Source organism: Sitophilus oryzae, unplaced genomic scaffold (genome assembly GCF_002938485.1).
Source record: "Sitophilus oryzae breed Bouriz unplaced genomic scaffold, Soryzae_2.0 scaffold_1436_pilon_pilon, whole genome shotgun sequence".
Lineage (NCBI taxonomy): Eukaryota > Metazoa > Arthropoda > Insecta > Coleoptera > Curculionidae > Sitophilus > Sitophilus oryzae.
In genome coordinates, this window is record NW_022146100.1 from 5,288,442 (window position 1) to 5,314,840 (window position 26,399).

The following is a 26,399-nucleotide window of genomic DNA, read 5'->3' on the forward strand; positions in this document are numbered from 1 at the left end:
ACGACAACGAAGGCTTTCGGTGGCGTATCGTGTTTCCACGATTTAACACAGAGTTGACACTTCTTTCTAGTTAATTATTTTATGGGCGTTATCGGTTTAGTCAGGGCAGGTCAGGATTTAGTTGAATTCTGACTATCGTAGAAGACAGCAGCTGTTCGTAGCGTCGAGTCCATTGAGTTATCTATACAAACTTTACCTTTCGAAATAACGTATTACGCTCAGTCTGAGTAATTCACTATCTTTCAGATTAATAAAAATACCTTATTCAATATAACTCTGACAACAGCCTGCGAAAGCGTTTTAATCCGGCCCTGAGAGTTACCCGCTGCTAATATGGCGTCGCGATTCGTGAAACGTCATCAAATTCGGCAGAGTCGGCGTTCTGGTTGATTTCTATTTTGTGCCATAACGTACAACGTCTTTTACCCGTTGATCCTAAGATCATCGTGAACTCAGAATTAACCAGGGATTAACTCCGTTTGTACAACCGGGCCTGTTAATTATTCTATTAATACGCCGGATAACCTTGGCAGCTGTGGCCATTAAAATATACCACTACTAACAGGCCGGATAATCCTAATAGCTTAGGCCTTTAATTTAAAAAAAACACTGTAGTTAATTCTACCATCCAGCCGGATAGCCCTGGCAGCTGTGGCCATTAAACTAATATACTATAACCTTTGTACTCTTGGGTATGTGTTTTGTGCTTTGCATGATGCTTTGTACTTGCTTTTCTTGCTTTGTACCATGCATTCACCAAAAAACTTTTGTTTAAACTGTATAATTTAATTGTTTTTTTTATTATTTATAATGGGAAAAGCAAAATATAATTGGAAGGCAAGACGTGTTGTTCAAACAGTTATAGATAATTCAGATGTAAATACGATAAAACTGGATTTTGACGCAGAAGGCTATTATGATACATGTAATAAATTAGTCCTACCATCTCATAAGAGGAAGGTGAAAATTAAACAAGATAAATCGAAGGTGAAATTATTATCAAACAAACACCGTAAGCAATTAGAGAAAATTGTTGAGAGGAAGAAGAAAAAAGCTAATAGATCCGCTTTATTGCAGTCTTTACAACAAGTTCAAATAGATTCAGAAGAATTATCCCAATTTACTTCAATTATATCAGTTCAAACTTCTGGTTTAAAAAGGCTTTCTCAAAATAAATCTAGTTTGAAATCACAGGAACCTAATACAGATTTTTCTTCAATTCCGGGTAAAAAGATTAATAGTATTTCAAATACAAAACATAGAAAGTTATGTCATAATAATGTTAACGACATTAAAAATATCACAAGCACGCCAAATGTTGTTGGTTTGAATGCGGATAGTGATGAAATGTCTGATAGTACTGATGAGGAAAAAGAAGCAAGTAAATATGGTCCTGCAATTAGCCAAGGTGATGTAGTAGAACCTAATAAGAACAGCAATATGTATAAAATGGAAGAGAGCAATGTTCAAGTAGTAACAGCATCCAGTAAATCATGCAACAAAACTATTAATGGTATTGTAAGTAGTACTGAAACTAAGTTAAATACAAAAGAAATAAAGAATATTCAAAGGCAGCCCACAGTTTATGTTGATGTAATTAGAGATGATGAAATACAAGAAGCTAGGTTGAAATTACCAATTTTAGCTGAAGAGCAATATATTATAGAGGTTATTAACGAAAACGAAATTATAATTATAGCAGGTGAAACTGGAAGTGGTAAGACAACACAAGTACCACAATTTCTATATGAAGCTGGATATGCTTTAAAGAAACAAATTTGTATAACAGAACCTAGAAGAGTTGCAGCAATTTCTATGTCTCAAAGAGTTGCAGAGGAAATGAATTTAAGTACACAAATAGTTTCATACTTAATAAGATTCGAAGGAAATGTAACTGAGGAAACCAAAATAAAATTTGTGACTGATGGAGTACTTTTAAAAGAAATACATTCTGATTTCTTGCTAACTAAATATTCTGTTATTATTCTAGATGAAGCTCATGAAAGAACTGTCTATACTGATATTTTAATAGGATTGTTGTCTCGGATAGTACCATTAAGGAAGAAAAAAGGTGATCCCTTGAAACTCATTATTATGTCTGCAACATTACGTGTTAGTGACTTTACAGAAAATCAGAGATTGTTTAAAGTTGCACCGCCAGTTATAAATGTGGAAAGCAGACAATTTCCAGTTACTACACATTTTAATAAAAGAACTGTTGAGAATTATTTAAAGGAGGCTTACAGTAAAGTAATAAAAATTCATTCCAAACTACCAGAAGGTGGAATACTGGTTTTTCTAACTGGTCAACATGAAGTAAATTTACTAGTTAAGAAATTAAGAATAACATTTCCTTTAAATATGAAAGATAAACTAATAGCAGAGAAAGAAAGAATAGAGCCGAATGCAGATTACAATAATTATCCAAATGATTTCGATAAAAACTCAAAAGGCACAAATAAGAAGAGAAATAATAATCAAACTCATATAAATCTAGATGACTACAGTATACCTAATGACAATGAAAGTAATTCTGGAGAGGAAGATGAACTGTTCTCTGATGAAGAAGACTTAATAGGAAATAGTTCTGTGTATCATAATGCTCAACCTTTATGGGTATTACCCCTTTATTCCCTGTTACCTTCACAAAAGCAACAACAAGTTTTCAAGCCACCTCCAATTGGTTATAGATTATGCATTATTAGCACCAATATTGCTGAAACATCATTGACTATTCCTAATATAAAATATGTTGTTGATTCTGGTCGAGCAAAGATTAAGCTGTATGATAAAGTCACTGGTTTAACAAGCTATGTTGTTCGCTGGACTAGTAAAGCTTCAGCCAACCAGAGAGCGGGCAGAGCTGGACGCACATGTCCAGGCCACTGTTACCGCTTGTATTCTAGCGCAGTCTTCAATAATGAGTTTGAAGACTTTGCTACTCCAGAAATTCAGAAAAGGCCTGTAGATGATCTTTATTTACAAATGAAATGCATGAACATAGATAAAGTTACTAATTTTCCATTTCCAACTGCTCCTGATTTATTACAGTTAAAAGCTGCAGAAAGCAGATTAGAAATTTTAGGTGCCTTAAGAAATAATGAAGTTACATCTTTAGGTCAATCAATTTCTAAATTTCCTGTATTACCACGATTTGGAAAAATGTTGGCTTTAAGTAATCAACATGATCTGTTCTCTCACACTATATGTTTGGTAGCTGCTCTGTCTGTACAAGAAGTATTTTTAGAAACACCTTGGAGTGGATCATCTGAAGAAAAGAAGCAATTAAGACAAAAATGGGCATCATTAAGACGAGAATGGGCGGGTACCGGTAATTCATTGTTACTTGGCGATAATGGTGTTCTATTACGAGCTATAGGAGCAGCTGAATATGCCAATAGCCAGGGAAAACTGAAAGAATTTTGTCAAATAAACGGATTAAGATTCAATGCAGTAACAGATATTAGAAAATTACGATTACAACTAACTTTAGAGATAAATAAAAATATTCCAGCCCTTGATATAATAGTGGACCCGAAAATGGAACCATTTAATGATATACAAGCTAAATTGCTTCGTCAAATATTATTAGCTGGTTTAGGAGATCAAATAGCTAAAAAAGTTTCACTGGAAGAGGCAAATCAGTTCAAAGAAAAAGCAAAATATAAATATGCTTATAAAGCAAATAGTATGGAGGATTTTGTATTTTTGCATCAAAACTCTGTTCTTAAAAAAACGTTGCCAGAATTTGTGATTTTCCAAGAAATTTATGAAACCGATAAAATTTACATGCGAGGAGTATCTGCTATAGATCCTGAATGGCTTCCAACATTTGTTCCTGAGCTTTGTAATTTATCAGAACCTCTTTTAGATCCTCCGCCTTTCTACAATGAAAAAGAGGGAAGCATTTATTGCACCGTAAGAGGTACGTTTGGAACACAGGCGTGGACTCTACCAGAAGTAAAAATACCTCATCCACATAATGTAGACTGCATAAAGTGGTTTGCAAAGTACCTATTAGAAGGGAAAGTGTTTAAGAAACTCGAAAAATATTCCAAGGATTTATTAAGTCAGCCAAGTATTATGGTGAAAACATGGGCTAGATTACAACCAAGATCAGAATTATTATTCAAAGCACTATTAGCCAAAAATATTGCTAGACGATCGAATTTGATGAAAATTTGGATGGAAGATCGTCAATATTTACTTTATGAATATTTGAAATGGGTTCCTGAGTCAGCACATCAAGAAGTTAGTTTAATGTGGCCGCCAACAGATTAACAATATTTTTATTATATATTTCCTGTATATAAATTATGTTATACAAATTTATTAATGCAATAAAATATTTGTTATATCTAAATTGATGTTTTTATATTAATGGTAAATAAAATATTTGTTATAATCCGAGTTCTTGTCTCTACAAAAAGTTATATTTTATATTTAGTCACAGCAACCTTCTATAAAAATATCTGTTTTTTTTTATTTTTATTACCTTTAATTATGACTTTTAAGCGACGATATACATAAGTGTATCGAGAAAAAATATTTCAAAATCAATTTAAATCAGCCGCCTGAATATTGAATCAATTTATCAATCCAAAATATTCAGAGTTTAAAAAATTCAGAACACTACACACATCTGTGCACAGAAACACAAGTTACAATAATTTATTTTATTCAAAAATACATTTTCAGTTATGTCAATCTTGCCATGTTTTTAAAAAGTCTTTAGAAAAATAGATGTTTTATGAATTAATTATAAATCAACAGAAAATATGGTTGCTCAAATAAAAGGGAAAGATCCTTTAAAGTTATTACATACAAAATAAGATTTATTTTTCATATCAACATAGGTCCGATTCTGCTTTGTTTCGTAGCTTATGTAGCGTATTTTTTCGATTTATTATAATTTTCGTCCAAGTAGGTACTTTTAGCGTTTCGAATGAAATTTTGAGGGTAAAATTTATGTGACGTGCATATGGGTTATCACTGGAATATTTTTCTAAAAAAAACATGTATATATGCCACTGACTTTTTTCTCTTGTTAGCGAAATAGTGTAAGCAGTTTAATGTCGTCGAACCATAGATAAATGCAACAAGTTTAGATTGGAAAGCTCGTAAAAATTTTAGGTCGCGAAATTATTTTGGGTCGCGACCGTTATACAGTACGTCTGTCCGTTCTGTAGCTACGGGGTATCCGTGAGAGGGGAAACGATATTCTCTCGATGTTTTTCGTAAAAAAAAGACGACGCGCCCCATCAATAAAAATTCAACAAATTTGCAAGTAGCCAATAAAATGAGTGGGCGGAGCAATTTGCGGTGACGCACTCGTCAAATCGACGTATAAAATATATTGCTGTTTATTTAAATGTTTTTTGTCCGCATTCCTTTCATAGACACAGATCCAGCAGATATACTGTATGCGATCTGGCGCTGCTATAGCGGTCGCTAAGAACAACGGCAAACAAAAACAGAAATAATTTTCTCTTGTCAAAGTCAGAATCATGTCAGAATCTTCTAAAATCATAATATGATCATCTATGATGATCATTATAATCTTTCAAAATCTAAACCGCTTTCATTAAAGAAATTCCGAAAAGTGTTTATAGCGTCCATTTTCAAAGTAATTATTGCTATCTTGTGAGTTTAATTCAAGTTTTATTTACTCCAACCGGTGATAATTGTGAAAAAGTGGCATTAAATAGTTAAAAATCTGTGCTGTGAACTGTGAACTGCAAAAACCATCGTGGATCGTGGCATAACGTCGGTTTCCAATGTTTCATAGGTATTTCATACATGCGTCCTTATATAAAATAAAGTTTCTTGTATGCAACACACTGTATTTTATTTATAAAATTAAACGAAAATAATAATAAATTTGAATAAACAATATTTGGCGATATAATTCCGAAAAAAGCCGAACCGCTCCAAAATTTTCAAAAGTTTTGGGTCGCGACCGTTGCAAGAATAGCGCCAAATAGTGTTTACATTGTCCTTATTGGCACTTTCCAATCTAAACTTGTTTCATTTATCTATGCGTCGAACTTGATATTTTGTCGATTTCGGCCTCCTTGATGAAATAAACGCAATTTTATTAATTTGCCTTGAGCCAAGTCTAATAGCAACCTTTAAAAAATTTAATATCATTAACTTGTGAAAGTTCTAAATAAGTACTTATTGATTTCTAATCAAAAAATATGAAAAAAAGTTCCTATAAACATGGGTATGGAAATGCATAGTTTTAGAGTTACAGGATATGTTAAAATTTTTTAAAATTAGTTTTTTTGTAATTATCTTAAATATCATTATTTTTTTTATTTGAAATTGCTGTAGGGTGGATTAATAGTAAAATAGTAACTAGTAATAATAATATTTAATAATAAATTAGGTAAAATATATAATTTATTAATTTTATTAATTATTGTGATTAATATAATTGCGTTTTTCTCATCAAGGAGGCCGAATTCAACAAAATACCAAGAGATAACTTTTAATTGGCATTAAACGGCCTACATAATTCTAATATGAAAAGAAAAAAATCAGTGGCGCACATGCTTTTTTTTTGAAAATTATTCCAGTGATAACCCATATGCACGCCCCTGATGAATTTATCGACACTTTTTTAGCATTAAAATATGTAGCACTTGTAGTAACCCTTACCCTCAAAATTTCATTCGAAACGCTAAAAGTACTTGGATGAAAATTATAAAAAATCGAAAAAATATTAAAACTTTAACACCTTAACACCCTGTAGCTACGAAACAAAGCAGAATCGGACCTACTTATTTTGATATGAAAAATAAATCATATTTTTACGTGAGGAATCTCCTTACGAGAGATGGCACATGTTTTTTGAAACACCCTGTATATTTTTTGGAGCCAAATAATGCGAAAAATTTGAGCGCCAAAGTATAGAAATAGGTACTTTCGAACATGCGTCGGTTAAGTAGAGCTGTAGCATCGTAGAGACTAAAATATTCAACAAAGTAACTGAGAAAAAAATATTTTACTAAGTTAAATTGTTTTTGTGGTCAAGTTTCCCGGACGCTTTTTTCAAATCCGGGCCGGATCGCTCCGGACACTTTAAAAATCCGGACATGTTCCGGTAAATCCGTACGTTTGGAAACCCTATATATAAGGAACCTATGAAATAAATGCATAATTTATAGTAATTTATTATTATTTATTTCCATCTGACCTGTTCAGATCTATATTAACAAATTTCTCAATTAAATTATCTTGGTTATTACTGCTAATACCCAACTCTTGTAAAATCTCTGACTGTACCATTCCTTGCTGTGTCAAACCTTCGATAATAGCTTGATTAGTTTTGTTATTTTCGCAAATATTTCTTATTGCTAAAATCACCCATTGCATGATAACTGAATAAACATTGTTAAGAAGAATATATTTTCTATTTTTAAAGTTGTGAAGAATTTGGTAAAGGATACATGGATTTCTTGCATCAATATTACAACAGTCTAGTAAAATAGGAATGACTTCAGCAGTTCGCGCCTAAAAAAATTAAGTAGTAGATAAATATACAGGGTGTTCCTTAATGACATGTTAATATTTAAGGAGGTGATTCTTGGACCTATTCTAAGAAAAAAACCACATATGAATCAATATAATAAAATATATATCTAAATATCTTAACTTTTCAGATAAAGGGTGGTACAATTTTCTATATTTTTTCAAATTATATCTGATGTTATATTTGATACACATCTTCCATGCATTAAAATGCTTTTTTTCATATACAAAAAAATGGTTTTATTTCTTTCCAGCCGATGCATAAATGATTTCCACACAAATCACCGCGTAAACTGACTTTAATTTTTTTAGCAAAAACTATGCGTCGGACGAATAAAAATCGAGAGATAAAAAATGTTTAGAAATGAATGAAGATTTTGAAAATAATTTTTATTTTAAGAGAAGTCAGTGGTGTACCACTTTTTTCTCCAAAAATATTTAATTTAAAACCCGTGTGAACGGCACTTGTTGAAATAATAAAATTCTTTGTACACCAAAAAAAGTACTTTGAGACATAGACAACCTGTATCAAGTTTCATAAAGACATCTATAATAAAATCAGAGTTATTATAAAAAAACATTTTTTTTAGAAAATTTTACCACCCTGTATCTGAAAAGTTAAGATGATTTTATGTTTAGGACAAATATTCATATGAAGTTTTTCTCTTAGAATAGGTCCAAGAATCACCCCTTTAAATATTAGCATGTCATTAAGGAACACCCTGTACCTGTATGTGAACAGGTAATTTCTTGACAACTCATTGTAGTAATATACATCAGTGCGTGTTCCCTTTGACGTGTTCCTTAATGGCATGCTAATATTTAAGGGGGTGATTCTTGTACTTATTCTAAGAAAAACCATTCATATGAATGTATATGATCTAAACATATAAACATTATTTTCAAAATCTCTTTAGTTTCTAAACAATTTTCATCTCTTGATTTTTTGTCGGACGCATAGTTTTTATCAAGTTTTTATTTAAAAAAATTAAGTCATTTGTAGTCATTTGTCATTTTACTTCAAAATCAAATTGCCAAATCTGATTTGGTGAAGGTGACTGTTTCTGCATCGGCTGGATGGAAATTATAAATTACAACTAATTTTTTTCTTTTACATCAAAAAGTTCAAGACTTGTATCAAATTTCATAAAGATCTATAACAATATTAGAATTATGAGAAAAACATTGAAATTTTCCCCACCCTGTTATAGCAAATGTTAAGATGTTTAGGACATGCATTCATATGAAGTATTTTCTTAAAATAGGTCCAAGAATCGCCCCCTTAAAAATATTAGCTTGTCTTTAAGGAACAGCCTATACTGTAAAACATACAAAAAATGACCATTGCTATATAATTTTCAAAAACTGATATGGATATATTAATGATGAATTATGCTCTATATAATGATAGATTTTCTTAGCAGGACTTTAGCATTTAATAGAATATAGAAATACTTAATATCAGGGTCAGACTGGTCCAGAGGGGCCCAGGTGGATTTTTTGCCTATATTTTCGCCTTATGATTTAGAGAATTTTTCCCTATTGATTTGTTGTTAGTGTTTGAAATCTGGGAACTACCCGTAATGAAATGCAAATGTAAATATTGTTAATCCAAAAAAAAAAGTTTCCGGGATAACTTCAGAATATTACCGTCACTTTTTTCTCTTTCATTTCTATTTAAGAATAAATAATGGAACTATTTTACATATAGGTCCTAAGATACGGGGGCCCGCGAAGGCTGGGGCTCGGCAGGCAATCGCCACTCTGACTGTATGGCCAGTACAACCCTGCTTAATATCAATACTTCAAGAAGAAAGTTTCATCTCAATTCAGTTGATGTCCATAATTTTAAATCAAAAGTAAATTGCTTTTTTGTCAGTTTTTGGAGGTTGACTGTAGATATCACATACTTTAGTATGGAACTCAAAAGTATTGAAATTTTATTGAAAATATCAATACATTATATTTTTTTTAACAAGTCATTTATAGCCCTGTATAAATACGAAAAAAAAATTTAAGGTAAGTTTTTTGTGAACTGTTAAAGTCAAGCTACAAAATTGGACTGAAGAAATTATTTGTACAAAAATTATTATTTAAAAAATTAATTATTATTATTTAAACAAAATATCTAGGTATTAATAAAATATATGTGTAATAAATAAAAAAATTACCAAATTTAACAAGTCACTTATAGCCCTGTATAAATACAAAAAAAAAATATAAGGTAAGTTTTTTGTGAACTGTTAAAGTCAAGCTACAAAATTGGACTGAAGAAATTATTTGTACAAAAATTATTATTTAAAAAATTAATTATTATTATTTAAACAAAAATATCTAGGTATTAATAAAATATATGTAATAAATAAAAAAATTACCAAATCTTGTAGTCTTTTATTTTTCCAACATAAATTTCCAATCAACCTTATCAATGAAGCTTTAAATCCATACACAGGATTATTCCATATTTCCTGGCTTGGATTATTAATTTCAGACAATTTTTGTATGGGTTTAAAGACATTTTCTGATGATTTTCCCAGTCTATGTATATTAACTAATAATACTCCAGCATTTATAAACATAGCAACATTACTTTGTAATATGTTTATGTAGTTTTCATTGGCAGAAAGTACTGATATTAACTGCAAGACATACGAAACTTCTTGTGATGATTCTGCACAACCTGCTTGACTCACTTGAAAAACTACATTTGAAGAATCGTTAAAAACTTGTAACAACCTCTCAAGTGAAGAATTTGATAATTTTTGTTTAAGATTGGCATTAGTTGAAACCAAAAGTTCATTCAAATAGTTTAACAGAATCAGTCTTGATTTCAGTGGAAGAGTTTCATAAGAGGCCCATATAAAGTTTTGGCAACATATTTGGTTCAACAGAAAATCTAAGTATTCATTGCTAGTAGTGCAATTTCCATAATTTTCTATCACTGAATTAATTAATTTTAAATCTCTGATTTCTTTATTTAAAAACAGATTGTAAATAACAGCACTAATTTCATATGAAAAGCCATAACATTCACGAAAGAAATTATTTAACTGATAAGAAAAATTGATAAATACTTTTGAATGAAATTCCCCACAGTCACTTTCTTTACCAATACATAATAAGTTTACTATCATTTGTAATAAATATTTAGTGTATAGTTCTTGTCCATTCTTCTTTGTAAACACACAAGTCATTAAAAAACTAAAAACGCTAAAAAATTTTGCATTTTCTATCACATATTGTGCAATCCACTTTTTGGTAACAAACACTCTTAAAATCTTTATTGTTTCTGTGAGGACTTGAGGAAAAGGCACTTCCAAATTATTGTACCACCCAAATCTTGTGTTAATATATGTGACAATATTTAATAAACAATCAACGTCTTCAGATGAAATAATAAAACTAAAAAAAATGTATTATAATTTTTAAGTATATGATCTAAAAATTAATGCAAAATTAATTACTTACTCTTCCTTATTTAGTAGATAAGTTTTATAATAACATTTCAGGCTATTATTTAGTTCATTAAAATTATTTTGATTAAATATTTCCTGAATACTATAAGCAAAATAGGACGTAGAGGGATCCATAATATAAAGTATATAAGTATATATTTTCAAAGTTTTTAAAATCTCATTATTTAATTTTTAAACAATTTGAATTAACCACATCAAAAATTTGTATACATGTGACATCTGACAATCGATGGTGACCAAATCATTGGACCAGTGCCTTCTATTAAAAGATCAGCCTACGGGCGGACTTTTGTTTACTTCATCAGCTGTACATACTTAGATATTGGGTTAGATTCTGTATTCATATTTGGTCGGTTGATTTTTAGTATTATTTGTTATTGTAGTGCAAAAAACTAATTATTTTGGTGTTTAAGTGACATAAAGTACTACCAGATATATGGTCGCTATGATGGTCACTCTGTTTCTCATAAAAAACACGAAATATTACACGTTTTGTTAAGTGCTTTAACCTAAAAGTGCCCATAAATTTTTTATTTATCGTGATTTTTGTGTGTGTTTTTTAAGACTCTAACAATTCATCAATAAAGCTTAAGTGGAGTGTGTTTTTGGTGCTTTGGCTCATCTTTGTTGTGTTCCTGGTGGAAAGGATAGTTATACTAGGCAGCTTAAAATATCCGGAAGAGCAAGAAAAGTGGGTACGAGTTATAAATCAAGACAATTCTATTGAAAATATCTTTAATAAATTTAAAAATAATATTCTCCCAGGATGGTATTAAAGAAAACTGGACAATTATGTTTATTTTATTCATATTGTGGAATATCCAAGTGTTGTTGGTTCAGCTTCGATAGATTCAAACATGTAAGATAAACACGTAAGTAGGTATTATGATCTAGGGAAAAATAAAGAATATGTGTATTAAAGATCATGAAAAATATTATTATTTTGAGTTCAAAATTAAAAAAGATTTTTGTAAAGACAAGAATGATAAAGTTTAAAAGAAGAATGTGTTTTTGTTTGATAATATAACGTATGTAAAGCATAACATATATTTGTTCAGTAATTTTACTGAATAGTGTTGATTATTTATAATACCAAATTAATATAAAATATTTAAGTGATGGCTGAATACAATATGAATAAAATAACAATAAAATTGGTATATTTGCAATACAAAATTAAGTTTTAAGAATAAAGGTGTTACTAAAAATATACTAAGAAATTCATATTTCTTTGTTTTAATTGGTCTAATGTTATTTACATTTTACGTAAGAATTATACCGTATCATCGAAAAAAATCGGCGTCTAGTTGGCTTGGAAATGAACATCGATGACATTCCCTAAATAACTGTACACATAAAATAATTAACTAGAATTTTACAATCTTGGAAAATTTGATATTCTTGAACCTTGATTCTAAATATTCTAAATTTTTTGATTTTCTTGGAATTTAGGTTCGGGAAAAACGCTGATTGATTTTTCATTTGGTTTTTCGTTATTTTTATTTGGTTTAAAAAAAAACGGTTCGGCTAACATTATAGCCTCCATCAGTGTTGTGTCATATGAAAAAATAGTGTCGAATATAATCCAAAAATTGCATATAAAATATTCACACCAAGCACATAATGTTTACTGCGTACTCCATAGTCAATGTAGATAATTTTAGTGTTAAGAATAATAATTTTAAAAAATATGTGGTCATCTTTTGATAAGTTTATATTAGTTTATTAATTGCAGTAAACATTATGAGGTGTGAATTATATTGTATATGTAATTTTTTGGATTATATTCGACACTATTTTTCTCATATGACACAACACTGTGAAGGCTATAGTTAGCCGAAACGTTTTTTTTTAAACCAAATAAAAATAATGAAAACCCAAATGAAAACTTAATCAGCGTTTTTCCCGAACCTAAAAATCCCAAGAAAATCAAAAATTTTAGAATAATTTAACATATAAAATGCCAGCGATCTTGATTTCATAACCATCGCTGACGCCTTTTTAGATAATATTGTATTATTTGTAAATATAATTTTTCGAACATTGATACTTGCAAAATATACATATAAATTTTGTGAATGCAAATAATAATACATCACTATTAGTAGATATTAAATGTTTTTGTTAAATTAGATCGATTTTCAAACCCCAAAAATTTAAAATATATTTACATTTTACCCATTATCTTATGTACCTATACATTATTTGTACATTGTAAAACATTTGCTGCATTTGTATGGTTCATAGTTTATTTGCCAAAGTATTTATTACTATAAATAGGTATATATGTTGTAGTTATTAACTGTATATTATGTATATTTTATTTAGTTCATTATATCATATTTCAAGATATATCATTTTTAAAATACAAACCAAAAATCTGAGGAATAATTATGTTTTCCATGTATTCTACAACATATTTATTAATCCGTTATATCTAAGTAGCGTGACGTCATAAATCTCGCCCGGAGGCTGATCTTTTAATAGAAGGCACTGGTATAAGTTTCCAGGCAATGATTAAGACTAAAGCCCCGTTTTCAGAACTGCGACTGTCGCCAGCGACGCGACAAAAGAACCAACGTCGTGTCGCGGGCGACACAGTTTGACATTTCAAACAACCAATGGGAGCTGTACTAAATTTAAAATTGACAGCTGTTTGAATTTTGTACAAATCTGATTGGTTCTTTTGTCGTGTCGCTGGCGACAGTCGCAGTTCTGAGAACGGGGCTTAAGCCCCGTTCTCAGAACTGCGTCGTGTCGACAGCGACACTGATTGACACTTCAAACGACCAATGGGAGCTGTACTAAATTTAAAATTGACAGCTGTTTCAATTTTGTACAAATCTGATTGGTTCTTTTGTCGTGTCGCCAGCGACAGTCGCCAGCGACACGTCAAGAGGACCAATGAGATTTGTACAAAATTCAAACAGCTGTTTGAATTTTGTACAAATCTGATTGGTTCTCTTGACGTGTCGCTGGCGACACTCGCTGTTCTGAGAACGAGGCTTAAAGCCCCGTTCTCAGAACTGCGACTGTCGCCAGCGACACGATAAAAGAACCAATCAGATTTGTACAAAATTCAAACAGCTGTCAATTTTAAATTTAGTACAGCTCCCATTGGTCGTTTGAAGTGTCAATCCAAATCAAAGCCCCGTTCTCAGAACTGCGTCGTGTCGCTGGCTACACAGTTTGACATTTCAAACAACCAATGAGAGAGATTGGTTCTTTTGTCGTGTCGCTGGCGACACGACAACTGCGACTGTCGCCAGCAACACGACAAAAGAACCAATCAGATTTGTACAAAATTCAAACAGCTGTCAATTTTAAATTTAGTACAGCTCCCATTGGTTGTTTGAAATGTCAAACTGTGTCGCCCGCGACACGACGTCGTTCTGAGAACGGGGAAAGCCCCTTTCTCAGAACTGCGACTGTCGCCAGCGACACGACAAAAGAACCAATCAGATTTGTACAAAATTCAAACAGCTGTCAATTTTAAATTTAGTACAGCTCCCATTGGTCGTTTGAAGTGTCAATCAGTGTCGCTGTCGACACCATAGGTCGACACGACGCAGTTCTGAGAACGGGGCTTTAGTTAGTTTGTGACTTATATTAAGATCTTTCTTATAATATTTGTTATGTCTTAATCTTAATACTATATTATGCTTTGTCTGGAAAATAAATGTTAAAATATCTTAATTTTGCATATCCTATTCCATCCTTCCATTAGGAAAAATATGGTTTATAAATCATATATGCTAAGAAAATCACATAAATTAGGTGTAAGAATAGAGAAATCTTAAGGTAGCAGAAAAATTAATGCAATATATGTATAAGCAGAATTAAACAAGGTAACTGTTCATGTTGCTGAAGCTGATTCTACAATTTTAATTACGGAGGCTAAAAGGCCTTTTAAAGGCCTCCGTAGTTTTGATGGAATGTTAAAAAAAACTATTATGAAAATGACATGGAGCTACAGCATTTAAAAATTTAAAAAAAAGAAAAAACTTGGACACATCCCTTTTAATTTCCTGAATTTTTAATAAAGCCCTTTTTAAACGTAGCATAATAATCTAGAGCAATTAGATTAATTATAGGAATATAGAGTTTTATTTCTATTTAATTGTATTGACTATGAAAATACATAATAAGCGTTCACGTGTTGTGCGAAATATTAAAATAATAATATAAATAATATACCGCGTACTATGATTGAAAAAAATAGCGTCAGCGATGTAATGTAATGAAGATTGCTGTCATTTTATATGGGAAATATCTTCAATCGTCATTTCTCAGCCAACTGAACACCGTTTTTTCGATTATACGGTATATATTGACAAAAAACACTGAAAAGCACATATTTGTTTTCTACTGAAAATAATTCCAAAATAACTTGCAATCTGGCAACATCGTAGATATGCGCATGCGTAGTGTCTGTGACTATATGTAGCAAAAACTCGTTTCAAGGTCAGCCACCGGATCCACACCATTACCGTTTAATTTTTATTTTATAATATTAAGGCATGAATTCTTAAATGAAACCAGAGAATGAAAATTCTAATGATTTTATATATTTTAAATAATATGAAAACTGTTTATATATGATCATCCATAGATCATAAGTTTAAATGTTGTCAAATATAGACATGGAGTGACAGTTGACAGCTCATTTAGTGACTTTGCATTTAGATTCTATTCTGTGATTTGCTGTGATTCTATTCTATTGCCAAGCAAATTTCAAACTGCATATTACTGATTTATTTTTTATTTTAAATTGAAAAGCAAAAAGTAAGTATTTTTAAAATGTGTATTTGCATAATATATAACCAGTCGTCTAAATGCAAAACCCGACAAGTCCATCGAAATAAATTTTACAGAATACACAAAAAATTATTTAAAATATTATCAATATTAAAAAGAATAATAAATCTAAAGTACTGAATTTATCCAGTGCAGTATTTTATGCAAATATCTTGCATAAAAATGTAATTCAGAGAGTTTTTCTTGTGATAACGAATTAAAAGGTGTATAGAACTCAGTTTTCAAAAATGTGTGACTTGGGTTTTGCATTTAGACGCCTGATATATAATGTTTCTAAAAATTAATTAAAAACTAATTATTCGCGAGCGCTTGAAATAATTTAATGCAATTTACTTCATTATAAACATTGTGTACATTTTTTTAGCTATGTTCTTAACAAGAAGTGAATATGATCGTGGTGTTAACACATTTTCACCAGAAGGTCGTCTTTTTCAAGTTGAATATGCTATTGAAGCGATTAAATTAGGATCTACAGCAATTGGAATATCTACAAGCGAAGGAGTTGTTTTAGCAGTTGAGAAACGCATTACTTCTCCTCTAATGGAGCCAACAACAATTGAAAAAATTGTTGAAGTGGATAAGCATATTGGGTGTGCATTTTCTGGTCTTATGGCAGATTCAAGAACAATGATCGATAGGTATTCTTTTAATCTATGACCTTTGAAGCTTTAATTTATATTATTTGATTTATAGAGCGCGTGTAGAATGTCAGAACCATTGGTTTGTCTACAATGAAAACATGAGTGTAGAATCTTGTGCTCAAGCTGTTTCTAATCTAGCAATTCAGTTTGGTGATTCAGATGATGATGGGGCAGCTATGTCCAGACCTTTTGGAGTGGCGATACTATTTGCTGGCATTGATGAAAAGGGACCTCAACTATACCATATGGACCCTTCAGGTACATTTGTTCAATTTGATGCTAAAGCTATCGGGTCAGGTTCTGAAGGTGCTCAGCAAAGTCTTCAAGAAGTGTATCATCGTAGTATGACTTTAGAAGAAGCTACAACTGCAGCTTTGACGATTTTAAAGCAAGTCATGGAAGAAAAGTTGAATTCATCAAATGTAGAAGTGATGACCATGACTCCAAAGAATCTGTTTCATATGTTTACTAAAGAACAGGTGGAAGAGGTAATTTCAAAATTAACATAATTATTTAATTAACATTAATTTTATTAAAGTAATTAAGAAATGGTATTAATAACGTTTTATTACATACTGATGTTGGATTCAATGGTAATTTTAATTATACTTTATGTAACTTAAGTCATCATTACATTTTAAATAAATATATTTTTGACTTTTCAATACCTTATCCTATACCGTCACACAATTGCATGATTAATGACAAAATGATTAAATGCTTTATGTTCTTATACTTAGTTTTTAATTGTTAGTGATTTCAGTTAACACATTGACTGCCATGCCATTTTTAGAGTATCCCTACTGGATGTCACGGTATGAAAATTGCAATAATGTGTCAAAATGTATTTCAAATTGCTATTTTTAATATTCCATAATATATCATGGAATTTTGTCTCAAAAAACACTACTTATTACAAAATTTAAATTAATTTATTCAGAAACATGTTATTTGAATAAATTTATAAACTAACTATGTATTTTTCTTGTATATTGCAGACGCCCAGCACCACACATTTCAACACAAATTTACTCATGTTGGATGTTGAAAAATAGTTGTTTTTATTCTTAACCTAAGGTCAAAACTCGTGGCTGGCGTCTGAAGGTAGAAAACCAACCAGTTAACTCGTGCTTGGCAACCAACGTGTTAACTTTATTAAAATGATTGTATGGTGTTTTATTTTGAATTTTATTTATTTAACTATTTTTATTATTTTTCTTTTTAGGCCTTAACAAATGTATTCCCTGCTGAACATCCCACTCCCATAAAAGTTAACAAGCAAAAAGTTTAATGTGCATTTCATATTTCATTTCACTAATATACATTAATTTATGTGCGTGTTTGTGTTGTAATAGTTAATAATAATTATGAATATGCTTTAATATACCTACTAGTTTTTATACTTTTGGTGGCTTTTTTTGCAAATATGTGTTTTATTGTGTATATGTAGATACTAATCTTCTACTAACTAGCATGTTTTTAAAATTTTTGTTTGTGCATGTCATAAGAACAAAGAACTTAGTGATTTTTTGGTTTATTAACAGAAAGGTTTCACTTATTATATTTACAATTACTACATTGCAATTTAGACTTAGGGCTGACGGCCGCGGAGTTACAATATTACCTCTGGCTGGTTTTTGAGAATCGGTCAGGGGAACGGTCAGGAAGTGCCATCTGCAAGGATTTTGCTCAAAACCAGCGGCGTAGCGTGGTGTCAGTACAAGGAGATGTAATAAGTAAATGCCAATTAACATTTTACCAACACAATAGTTTTTTTTTATTAAAGTTTAATTTTTAAGTTACAAAATAAAATATACAAAAACTATAACAAGTTAAAAAATAATTAAACCATTTAAAAAAAGAACTTAATTTAGGTAAAAAACAAAGCTGTGAACGTATCTGTTAGATTTTCAAATTAATATCAATAAAATTCTTGTGCTCAGAAAATTTCATTTTAATACAAACGACCGTTTGTATTAAAATGAAATTTTGTGAGCATATTGTTACGTTTTTCGTCGGTTCCATGTGGATAGAAAGTCACAATTTATTTAAGCACAATTTATTTAACACTAATTAACAAACAATAACGATTAAAAAAACTTAAAGAACTATTTATAACTTATTTACAATTTATCTAATAAAAATATCATAGCCGAGTGGCCAAGCCTAAGGCCGAATTCATACGGTACGGGTCCGCAACACTGCCCCCTTCTTAGGTACATGCTCATCCCGAGATGTACACGGTGAATGAAGGTATTTGCAAAGCTGGCCCCTGGTACATTGAGAAGTCTGGTAGAAAAAGCAGTCTACAGTTTTCTCGCCCGATCTCAGCTTTGGGTTATAGCAGCAAACGAGAATCTCGATTCCCGTAAATCTAAACAAGACTTCAATCATGTTCCGGATTGTACGCCAACTCAAACCATCGAGTCCACACGCCAGCTTCGAAATGGCTAATCGTGCAATGTTGTTGTTTAGCAGGGCTTCTCTCAGTTCAATCAGGGTCTTCCATAGATTGAGATAAGTCGGCTTACTCGGGGACCATTCCTTGGTGACCAGGTAGAAGATGTGTCTTGCTTGACCATGTGCATTGTCGGTTAGCCTCAAGACGCTTCCAACCTCTGGATCTTGTCGGCGTAGTTCTCCGACACGCCCAAACATCTCGGGCCACACAATGAGCGAGCGAATAATCAGGAGGCACGGAAAAGAGGTCTCGTTGTTCTTCTTTGGTTACACCATAGCGAGCCTTCTCACTGCTGTTGTATCGGGCCATGAAATTATCAATGGACACCTCCGAATCAGGGGGATCAAAGCTGCAGGTTCTCACGGTCCCAGCACGATCTATTTCGCCTTGGTAGGGGCTCAAACGGTTAAAATGAACTATCCTCGGTTTTTCTTTTGGCAATTTTCTGATACGGTATACGACGTCATTAATTCTATCCATGACTTTGTATGGGCCTTCCCACGAGGACTGTAGCTTCGGAGATAATCCACGACGTCTCTGCGGGTTGTCCAGCCACACCAAATTCCCTGGTTGGTATCTCTCATGCTCAGCTTGAATGTCGTAGTGCTCCTTCATTCGGTCACTAGCGCTTTGAATATTTAGGCGAACTCGCTGATGGATGTCGTCCATCCTTTGACGTAGTGTGTGGACATAATCTTCTCCAGCGACATCTTCTCCCGGTCGGCAACCAAACTTCAGATCACAAGGTAGGCGCACTTCCCCAAGTAGCATTTTCACGACTTGCGACCATATGTTTACTAATCACAACGTTGGATTAGTTACAAAAAATAGTTAGCTCCCTACCTTGGGTATTAAAATAAATTTAAACGTTTTTATAACGTTGTGCCGACGTTGGACTAGTACTACAGCAAAGTAGGAAGCTTCTGCGACGCCGACGTCGAATAAACGTTGTCTTGTAACCTTTTGCTTAAATGATCTTTAGGTGATTCGGACAACGTAGTTAACAACGTTGGACAATATAGAGTTTTCCGACGTTAGTTTCAGGACCTGTTCCAACGTTATGCAAACGTCGTCTGTTTTACTAATTACAACGTTGTTTAGATTTCCTTATTCTTACGTTGGTAGGACGTCGAGTCACTACCTTTTTGCAACTGTATTGAACCATAACCTTAAATTTTAAATTTTCACTTCATTGTTCTGTTCAGTCAGACATGAATCAGACAGTTCAGTGCTGTTTTTGTTTTTATAAAAAAAACTTAATTAAAATGGGACATAAGAAAGGTACATATGAAACTAAATTTAAATATACATCGACATATATGTTAGATTTTATCTTTCACTTTTATTATTTTAAAAAAACATTAAAATACTTAAAACACTTTATTAACTTTTAAAATTTAACAAAGTAAAATAAATGAATTATATGAACTTCGATACGACACGGATACCAGTTGCGTTCGAGAGTTGTTCGAGTTATGCGTTGTGCGTTCGAGTTGTTCCTCCTGGGAAAGAGATCGGCTTAAATATTCTTAAAGTTGCTGAGTCTTCGCTTCCCATCATGGAACTGCGACTTGTTTACTGAAGAGACCATGGGAACATCGTAGTTGGAAAAGATCTAAGAAAATCATTATAATATGATTGTTTATGAGTTATATTAGAACGAACTTATACGTTTAACTTTGGAATAAACAATGAATAACAATAAATAAGTATACAAGAGTAAATAAGGTCATTTGAAGGTTAAATATGAATATAACAACTCCCCCTTTTAGATAAAAGTTAACGCGTGGAGATAACTTTTAGACTGAATTCTTGTTAGGATTAAGTTCAAAAGATTCTTCTTCAATAGGTTCTTCTAAATGGATACTGGGTCTTCTACGAGGCAGTATTTTCTTCCATTTGGAGAAAGTGGATTCAACTTGATTTCTTGGAGGTGATGGTGGGTAGTCATCATGAGAAATTGCAATTCCAATTCGTGATCTTATACGGGATTTGCATTTGCAGAAGATGTAAATCAGGACCAAGGTGATAATTACAATTATGGTTAAAACTGTAAACCAACCATGGTGTTTCTTCACAAAAGGTTCATTGATGAAATTGTTCAATTGTTCGAAATATTTATTTAACTTGTGATTTGCAACACTCAAATCTTCTAGATTCAGTTTGCTCAATTTCAGTGGTTTCTGATTTGGAATCTTGATCTTCTCAGGAATATTACTGCAACAACTATATGGTATTTGAATTGGAAAAGTATTGTATGTTACATTATCATAAACATTAATGTCTTTTTGACCTTGAATTCTTGTACTGCCAACAAAAGCAATACATTCACTTTGTAACTTTAAAAAGAGTATTATTATTTAAGATTTTTGTAATAATGTCTCTATTTCCACATTTAATTGTTAATGGTAAAGGATCTGAGATAATTATTAACCAAAAGTTTAAATTTAATCTTGTTTATAAGTATTCTTTTTTGCCATGATCAAAGAAGATTGACAGGTTCTTGGCAGGTGATCTTGTTGCTTCAATAGTTGAGCTTCACATATAGCATCACTATCGATTGGATATGGAAATATGTTGAACAAATTTTTGTTTTTCTGCCTGTTGATTTGCAAGCTTCTGGATCTTCAATTATTATGTACAGCAATGAATCATCGCTACGCGCAATATATTTATAAGTTGTACTTAAGATATGATGTAAAGCTGTACGATGATCTAACAAAGGAATTGGATAAATTCGATATAAAGTATACTCTTCAGGTTCAACTAAAGGTATATTTAGAACAAATACTACTTTAGAATCTAACTGATAAGCTTTCAATTCAATAATATCTAGACACTGAGGTATCGATGTGGCAGAAATTGGTAATGGAAGATTATTTCTCTTTAATGATTGAGATATATGCTTTAGCGAGTCAACCAAGTCATTTGGAGTAATTATAGAACTATGCAATATTTTTAGTCTTGCAAAAGATAACTTATAATATCAATTTGATTTTCTAAAAAGGTATAGTTTTCCATAAGAGATTCACAAATATTTAAATATCAATTTGTGATTGGAAATAATTTAATTTGATCTGAAATGTCCATTATTGATTTTCTTATTTCTTTTATATCATTATTAAAAGTCTCTTCATCGATTTGTAATTTTTGAATTGTGGAATTAAAACTTAATTACAGATGTCGTTACAGATATTTGATTTTTTAATAAGTTTTCTATTTGATATTCATCTTTAGTTATTTTATTTATACAATCATTATAATATTCACCATCAGAAGCATCTAAATTACCGGTTATTGATTTCCATACTGTCCCAATGCCATTAAACATACCACGCTTTTCTCTATAAATATACTTATTCGTATCGCGTTATTTCATTATATTAATTGATCTTGATATTTGTAATAAAAGACTTATATGCGTTTTAACTTCTGACTTAAAAGCTATCATTCGTGGTGCATCTTCTTCTAAAGCGTTTAAAATATTATCTAATATTTTATCATTATTTAAAATAGTATTTTTGATTAATTCTAAATCTTATAAACTAATAAAAGTCCATTTATCATTGGATACTTTTATTTGTCCGTCTTCATGTAGGTACACTCCGACTGTATTGTTGATTGGTGTAATAACATACTGGGAGTATACTATGGATAGTATGCAATCCAAATCTGAAAAGAAAACAGAGATATAAAATACATAAAAAAAAAAAAAAAAAAAACCATTTTTTTTCAAAACAAAATTAATTTTAGATGTTTGAGTTTCAGGGTAATTCTATTAAACTCGCAGAATTTGAAAATTTCTTCAAAATGTTCGTTAAATATGTTTTGATTCTTACTCGGTGAAAAATTCTCTTGCGATTATGAGAATAATTAAAATTTGATGTTTTTCTTCTTTTTTTTTTTTTTTTTTTTTTTTTTTTATTGTTAATTTAATAATTTGATTTTCGGGCCAGTAGGTTTCTTGTAAGTTAAATTCATTTTGTTCTTATATAAAATATAAAATAAAAGAGAAACTACTGTAGTTGGATCAAAATCGAGAGGAATTATATAGTATTTCCTGTTTTTAACAGTTTTACTATTAAAATATTTATTCTTTTTAAATGAAAGTCTGGATTTTCTTCTAATATGTCGTCAATTATTTTATGATGAAATTCTTGTATTTTATTTTGCCGAATACATTCTTTTGGCATTATATTTTTATGTTGTTTATCTAATAATTGATTATTGGTAATATTTATTTTAGAATAGTCAATTAATGATTGAGAGTCATATAAAGTGAGAAATTTATTATATTCATTTTTAATTCTATCATCGATATCAATATCATTATCAGAATCTTCATTTTCAATTTCTTCATTTTCATTTTCATGTTCACTATCAGGTGTATTTTCGTTTGAGGCAAAAATAGGAAAATTTGTTTTTGAAATAAATTGTGCGCATTTTTCGAAATGATTGATTTTAATTCTAGATAAAGCATCTGCATTTTTATTTGCTTTTCCAGATTTATATCAATTTTGTAATCATATTCTTCTAGTTTTAAACGCCAACGAGCTAATCTGCTGCCAGGGTCTTTAATAGAAAATAACCATGTTAAAGGGCGATGATCTGTTATTAAAGTAAATTTACGACCAAAAAGATATGGACGAAAATGTTTAACTGCCCATCCGATTGTCAAAAGTTCACGCTCTATAGTGGAATATTTTGTTCCAGCGCCGCAAAGGGTTCTAGAAGCAAAAGCAATAGGTAAATCTTTTCCTATGTGTCCTTGTGAAAGAACGGCTCCTATAGCAAAAGCACTAGCATCTGTTGTTAATAGGAAAGGTTCTTCAAAATTTGGATATATCAGAATAGGATTTGAAGTCAAAGAATTCTTAAGTTCTTCAAAAGAATCTAGACAATCCTGATTAAAAATAAATGGAAATATCTTTTTTGCAAAAGTCTTGTTAAAGGCTTTGATAATTTTGCAAAGTCTGAGATAAATCGACGGTAATATCCAGCTAAGCTTCAAGAAAGATTTATTTCTTTCGATTTTTGCCAGGGAAAATTTTGAATACGTGAAACTTTTTCTGGATTGGGTTTAACACCTTCTGAAGTTATTAAATGTCCTAAGTATGCAACTTCTTTTTAAGAAATTCACATTTATCTGGTTGTATTTTAAGATTTGCCTTTTATAATCTTTTTGAAAACTTCTTTAAGTCTGGAAATGTGTTCATGAATAGTTGGAGAATAAATTATTATATCATCCATGTAAACTAAACATCTTTCATTTTGAATTCCTAATAAAATATTGTCCATGACTCGTTGAAAAGTCGAAGGGGCATTTTTAAGTCCGAATGGCATTCTGACAAACTCGTAATGACCATTTTCTACAGAAAAAGCCGTTTTGAAAATATCTGAAGGATTGATTTCAATTTGATGAAATCCTGAAGCAAGGTCAAGTGTTGAGAAATATTCACATTTACCTAACTGATCTAAAATATCGGAAATATTAGGTAAGGGGTACTTATCATCGATTGTAAGTTCATTTAGCTTCCTATAATCAATAACAATACGCCATTTCTGTTTTTTAGAAGCATCTAATTTTTTTGGAACAATCCAAACTGGAGAGGACCAAGGAGAAATTGAAGGACGAATAATACGTTGCTTTAACATGTTACTGAATTGTGTTCTAACTTCTTCTTTGTGTATTTGTGGGTATCTGTAAGATTTAGTGTATATTGGTTTAGCATTGTTTGTATCAATTGAGTGTTTAATTTCATTTGTGTTATTTTCTAAATAGAAAATTATCTTGAAATTGAGACATAAATTAGTTATAAGTTCTTTTTCTTCATCATTTAAATGATCAGTCCTAAGTTGTGATTTTATTGTTTGAATTCTATCAGTTTGATTGAATTTGAAAATAATTATTTGTTTGATAATTTAAAATTGTTTGTGAAATTTAAGGTTCAATTTGAATATCGAAAAAATTAATTGATTTTGGAATAGCATTACAATTAATTATTGATGTTAAAAATTCTCCATGTTCATTAACATAAACTAACGCATTTGGAATATAAACTTTTCCTTTGTCTTGTTTAGATAAAATTGCATCAGTATTTTGTAAATTACATTTTAATTTAAAAATTTGTTCTGTTCTTCCATTAATATTTATTTGATTTTTAATTTGTTCAGAATTTAAATTTTGTTCTTTCAGTGTATCTTCAATTTTAAATAAAGGCAATCGTTTTAAAAATTTGTTATCAATTTTTCGTTATTTAAATCAACTGTGCATTGATAATGTTCAAGGAAATCTGATCCTAAGATTCCGTCAAAGTCTATATCTAAGTTGTAAATAAAAACTTTGTGAGGATCATTTGTTTTAAAAAGAATTAGAGTAGACTGAGTTATTAATAATTTCTCGTTAGTAATTCCTTGAATTGAAATATTTTCTGGTATTCTTTGTGGATATTTTTTAACTGTGTTTTCTTTAAAAATAGAAATTCCTGCACCTGTATCAATTAATATGTTGTATGTGTTTGTTATGTCATTAATGTAGTATAAACTTTTAATGTCTACAGTGAAAAAAGGTTTTAAGTAAATTTCTGTTCTTGGGATTGATTCGTATGGTTTAAATTCAAAGTTTGAATTTTTCGTCTGAATTTCGTTTGTATCCGTTTTCTGTGTATCCGGGGGATAGTTTTGGTCGGAACGCAAATGAAAATTTTGCTGTTGAGCATTATCGTAGTTTTGATAGTCATCATATTCTTGCTCAGAGTAATAATTTGAATAATCTTGAGAATTTGGAGAATTATCATAAAAGTAATCATTTGAAAAATTATCAGAATAATTTTCAGAATAATTATTTGAGTAATTATCAGAATAATTGTTTGAATATTCATTTGAATAATCATAAGTTGAATAATCTTGATTTATAAAATGTGCTCTGTGATTATTATTATTAAATTAGCTTTTGAATTACTGAAGGGCGTTGTTGAATTACTGAAGGGCGTTGTTGATTGTTTGAATTATTTTGTTGAAAATATGGTCTTTGATTAACATTTTGACTTTGTGTAAAATGTTGAGGTTGTCTTTGAAAATTATTGGTATTTTGTGGGTTAAAATGTATAATTATTATTATTCATTTGTTTTGCACGACATAAATCGTCTCTAGATAAGTGTCCTAAACGTCCACAAGATGTACACTTTGGTGGTGACAAATTTGGTCTTTTAGTAGGTTGATTTTGTGGAAATCTAACTGTATTCAATTTATTTTGTTTCTGATTTTCAAAATAAGAAAGAATCTCTTCGAATACGTATTTGAGCTTCGATAATGTCTTTTGGTTACAGTTGAGGGTTGGAACCTGGTGTTACATTGTGTTAAATAGCAAATAAACATAATCAATATATTACCAAAACACTTTACTTACACTGACGCGCGTTTGCTAACCATGTTAGCATCATCAGCAGATGATTATAAACTATTCA

General features: G+C 30.7%; 3 protein-coding genes across 3 annotated transcripts; 2 read left to right on the forward strand and 1 right to left on the reverse strand.

The window, feature by feature from the left end:
* The first annotated feature begins 679 nt into the window (after positions 1 to 679).
* LOC115876531 (probable ATP-dependent RNA helicase kurz) lies at positions 680 to 4,363 on the forward strand. Its single transcript, XM_030892343.1, has one exon. It carries the CDS (start codon positions 811 to 813, stop codon positions 4,279 to 4,281), a length of 3,471 nt encoding a protein of 1,156 aa, XP_030748203.1. The 5' UTR covers positions 680 to 810; the 3' UTR covers positions 4,282 to 4,363.
* A 2,806-nt stretch (positions 4,364 to 7,169) lies between these two features.
* On the reverse strand, positions 7,170 to 11,254 carry LOC115876532 (ataxin-10). The gene is made up of 4 exons (XM_030892344.1): positions 11,005 to 11,254; positions 9,912 to 10,938; positions 7,455 to 7,518; positions 7,170 to 7,385 (listed from the first exon to the last, which is right to left on the reverse strand). Exons 1-4 carry the CDS (start codon positions 11,124 to 11,126, stop codon positions 7,183 to 7,185), a joined length of 1,416 nt encoding a protein of 471 aa, XP_030748204.1. The 5' UTR covers positions 11,127 to 11,254; the 3' UTR covers positions 7,170 to 7,182.
* A 4,403-nt stretch (positions 11,255 to 15,657) lies between these two features.
* LOC115876533 (proteasome subunit alpha type-5) lies at positions 15,658 to 17,875 on the forward strand. The gene is made up of 4 exons (XM_030892345.1): positions 15,658 to 15,797; positions 16,195 to 16,468; positions 16,524 to 16,959; positions 17,697 to 17,875. The coding sequence occupies exons 2-4, from the start codon at positions 16,197 to 16,199 to the stop codon at positions 17,760 to 17,762; spliced, it is 774 nt and encodes a 257-aa protein (XP_030748205.1). The 5' UTR covers positions 15,658 to 15,797; positions 16,195 to 16,196; the 3' UTR covers positions 17,763 to 17,875.
* The last annotated feature ends 8,524 nt before the right edge of the window (positions 17,876 to 26,399 follow it).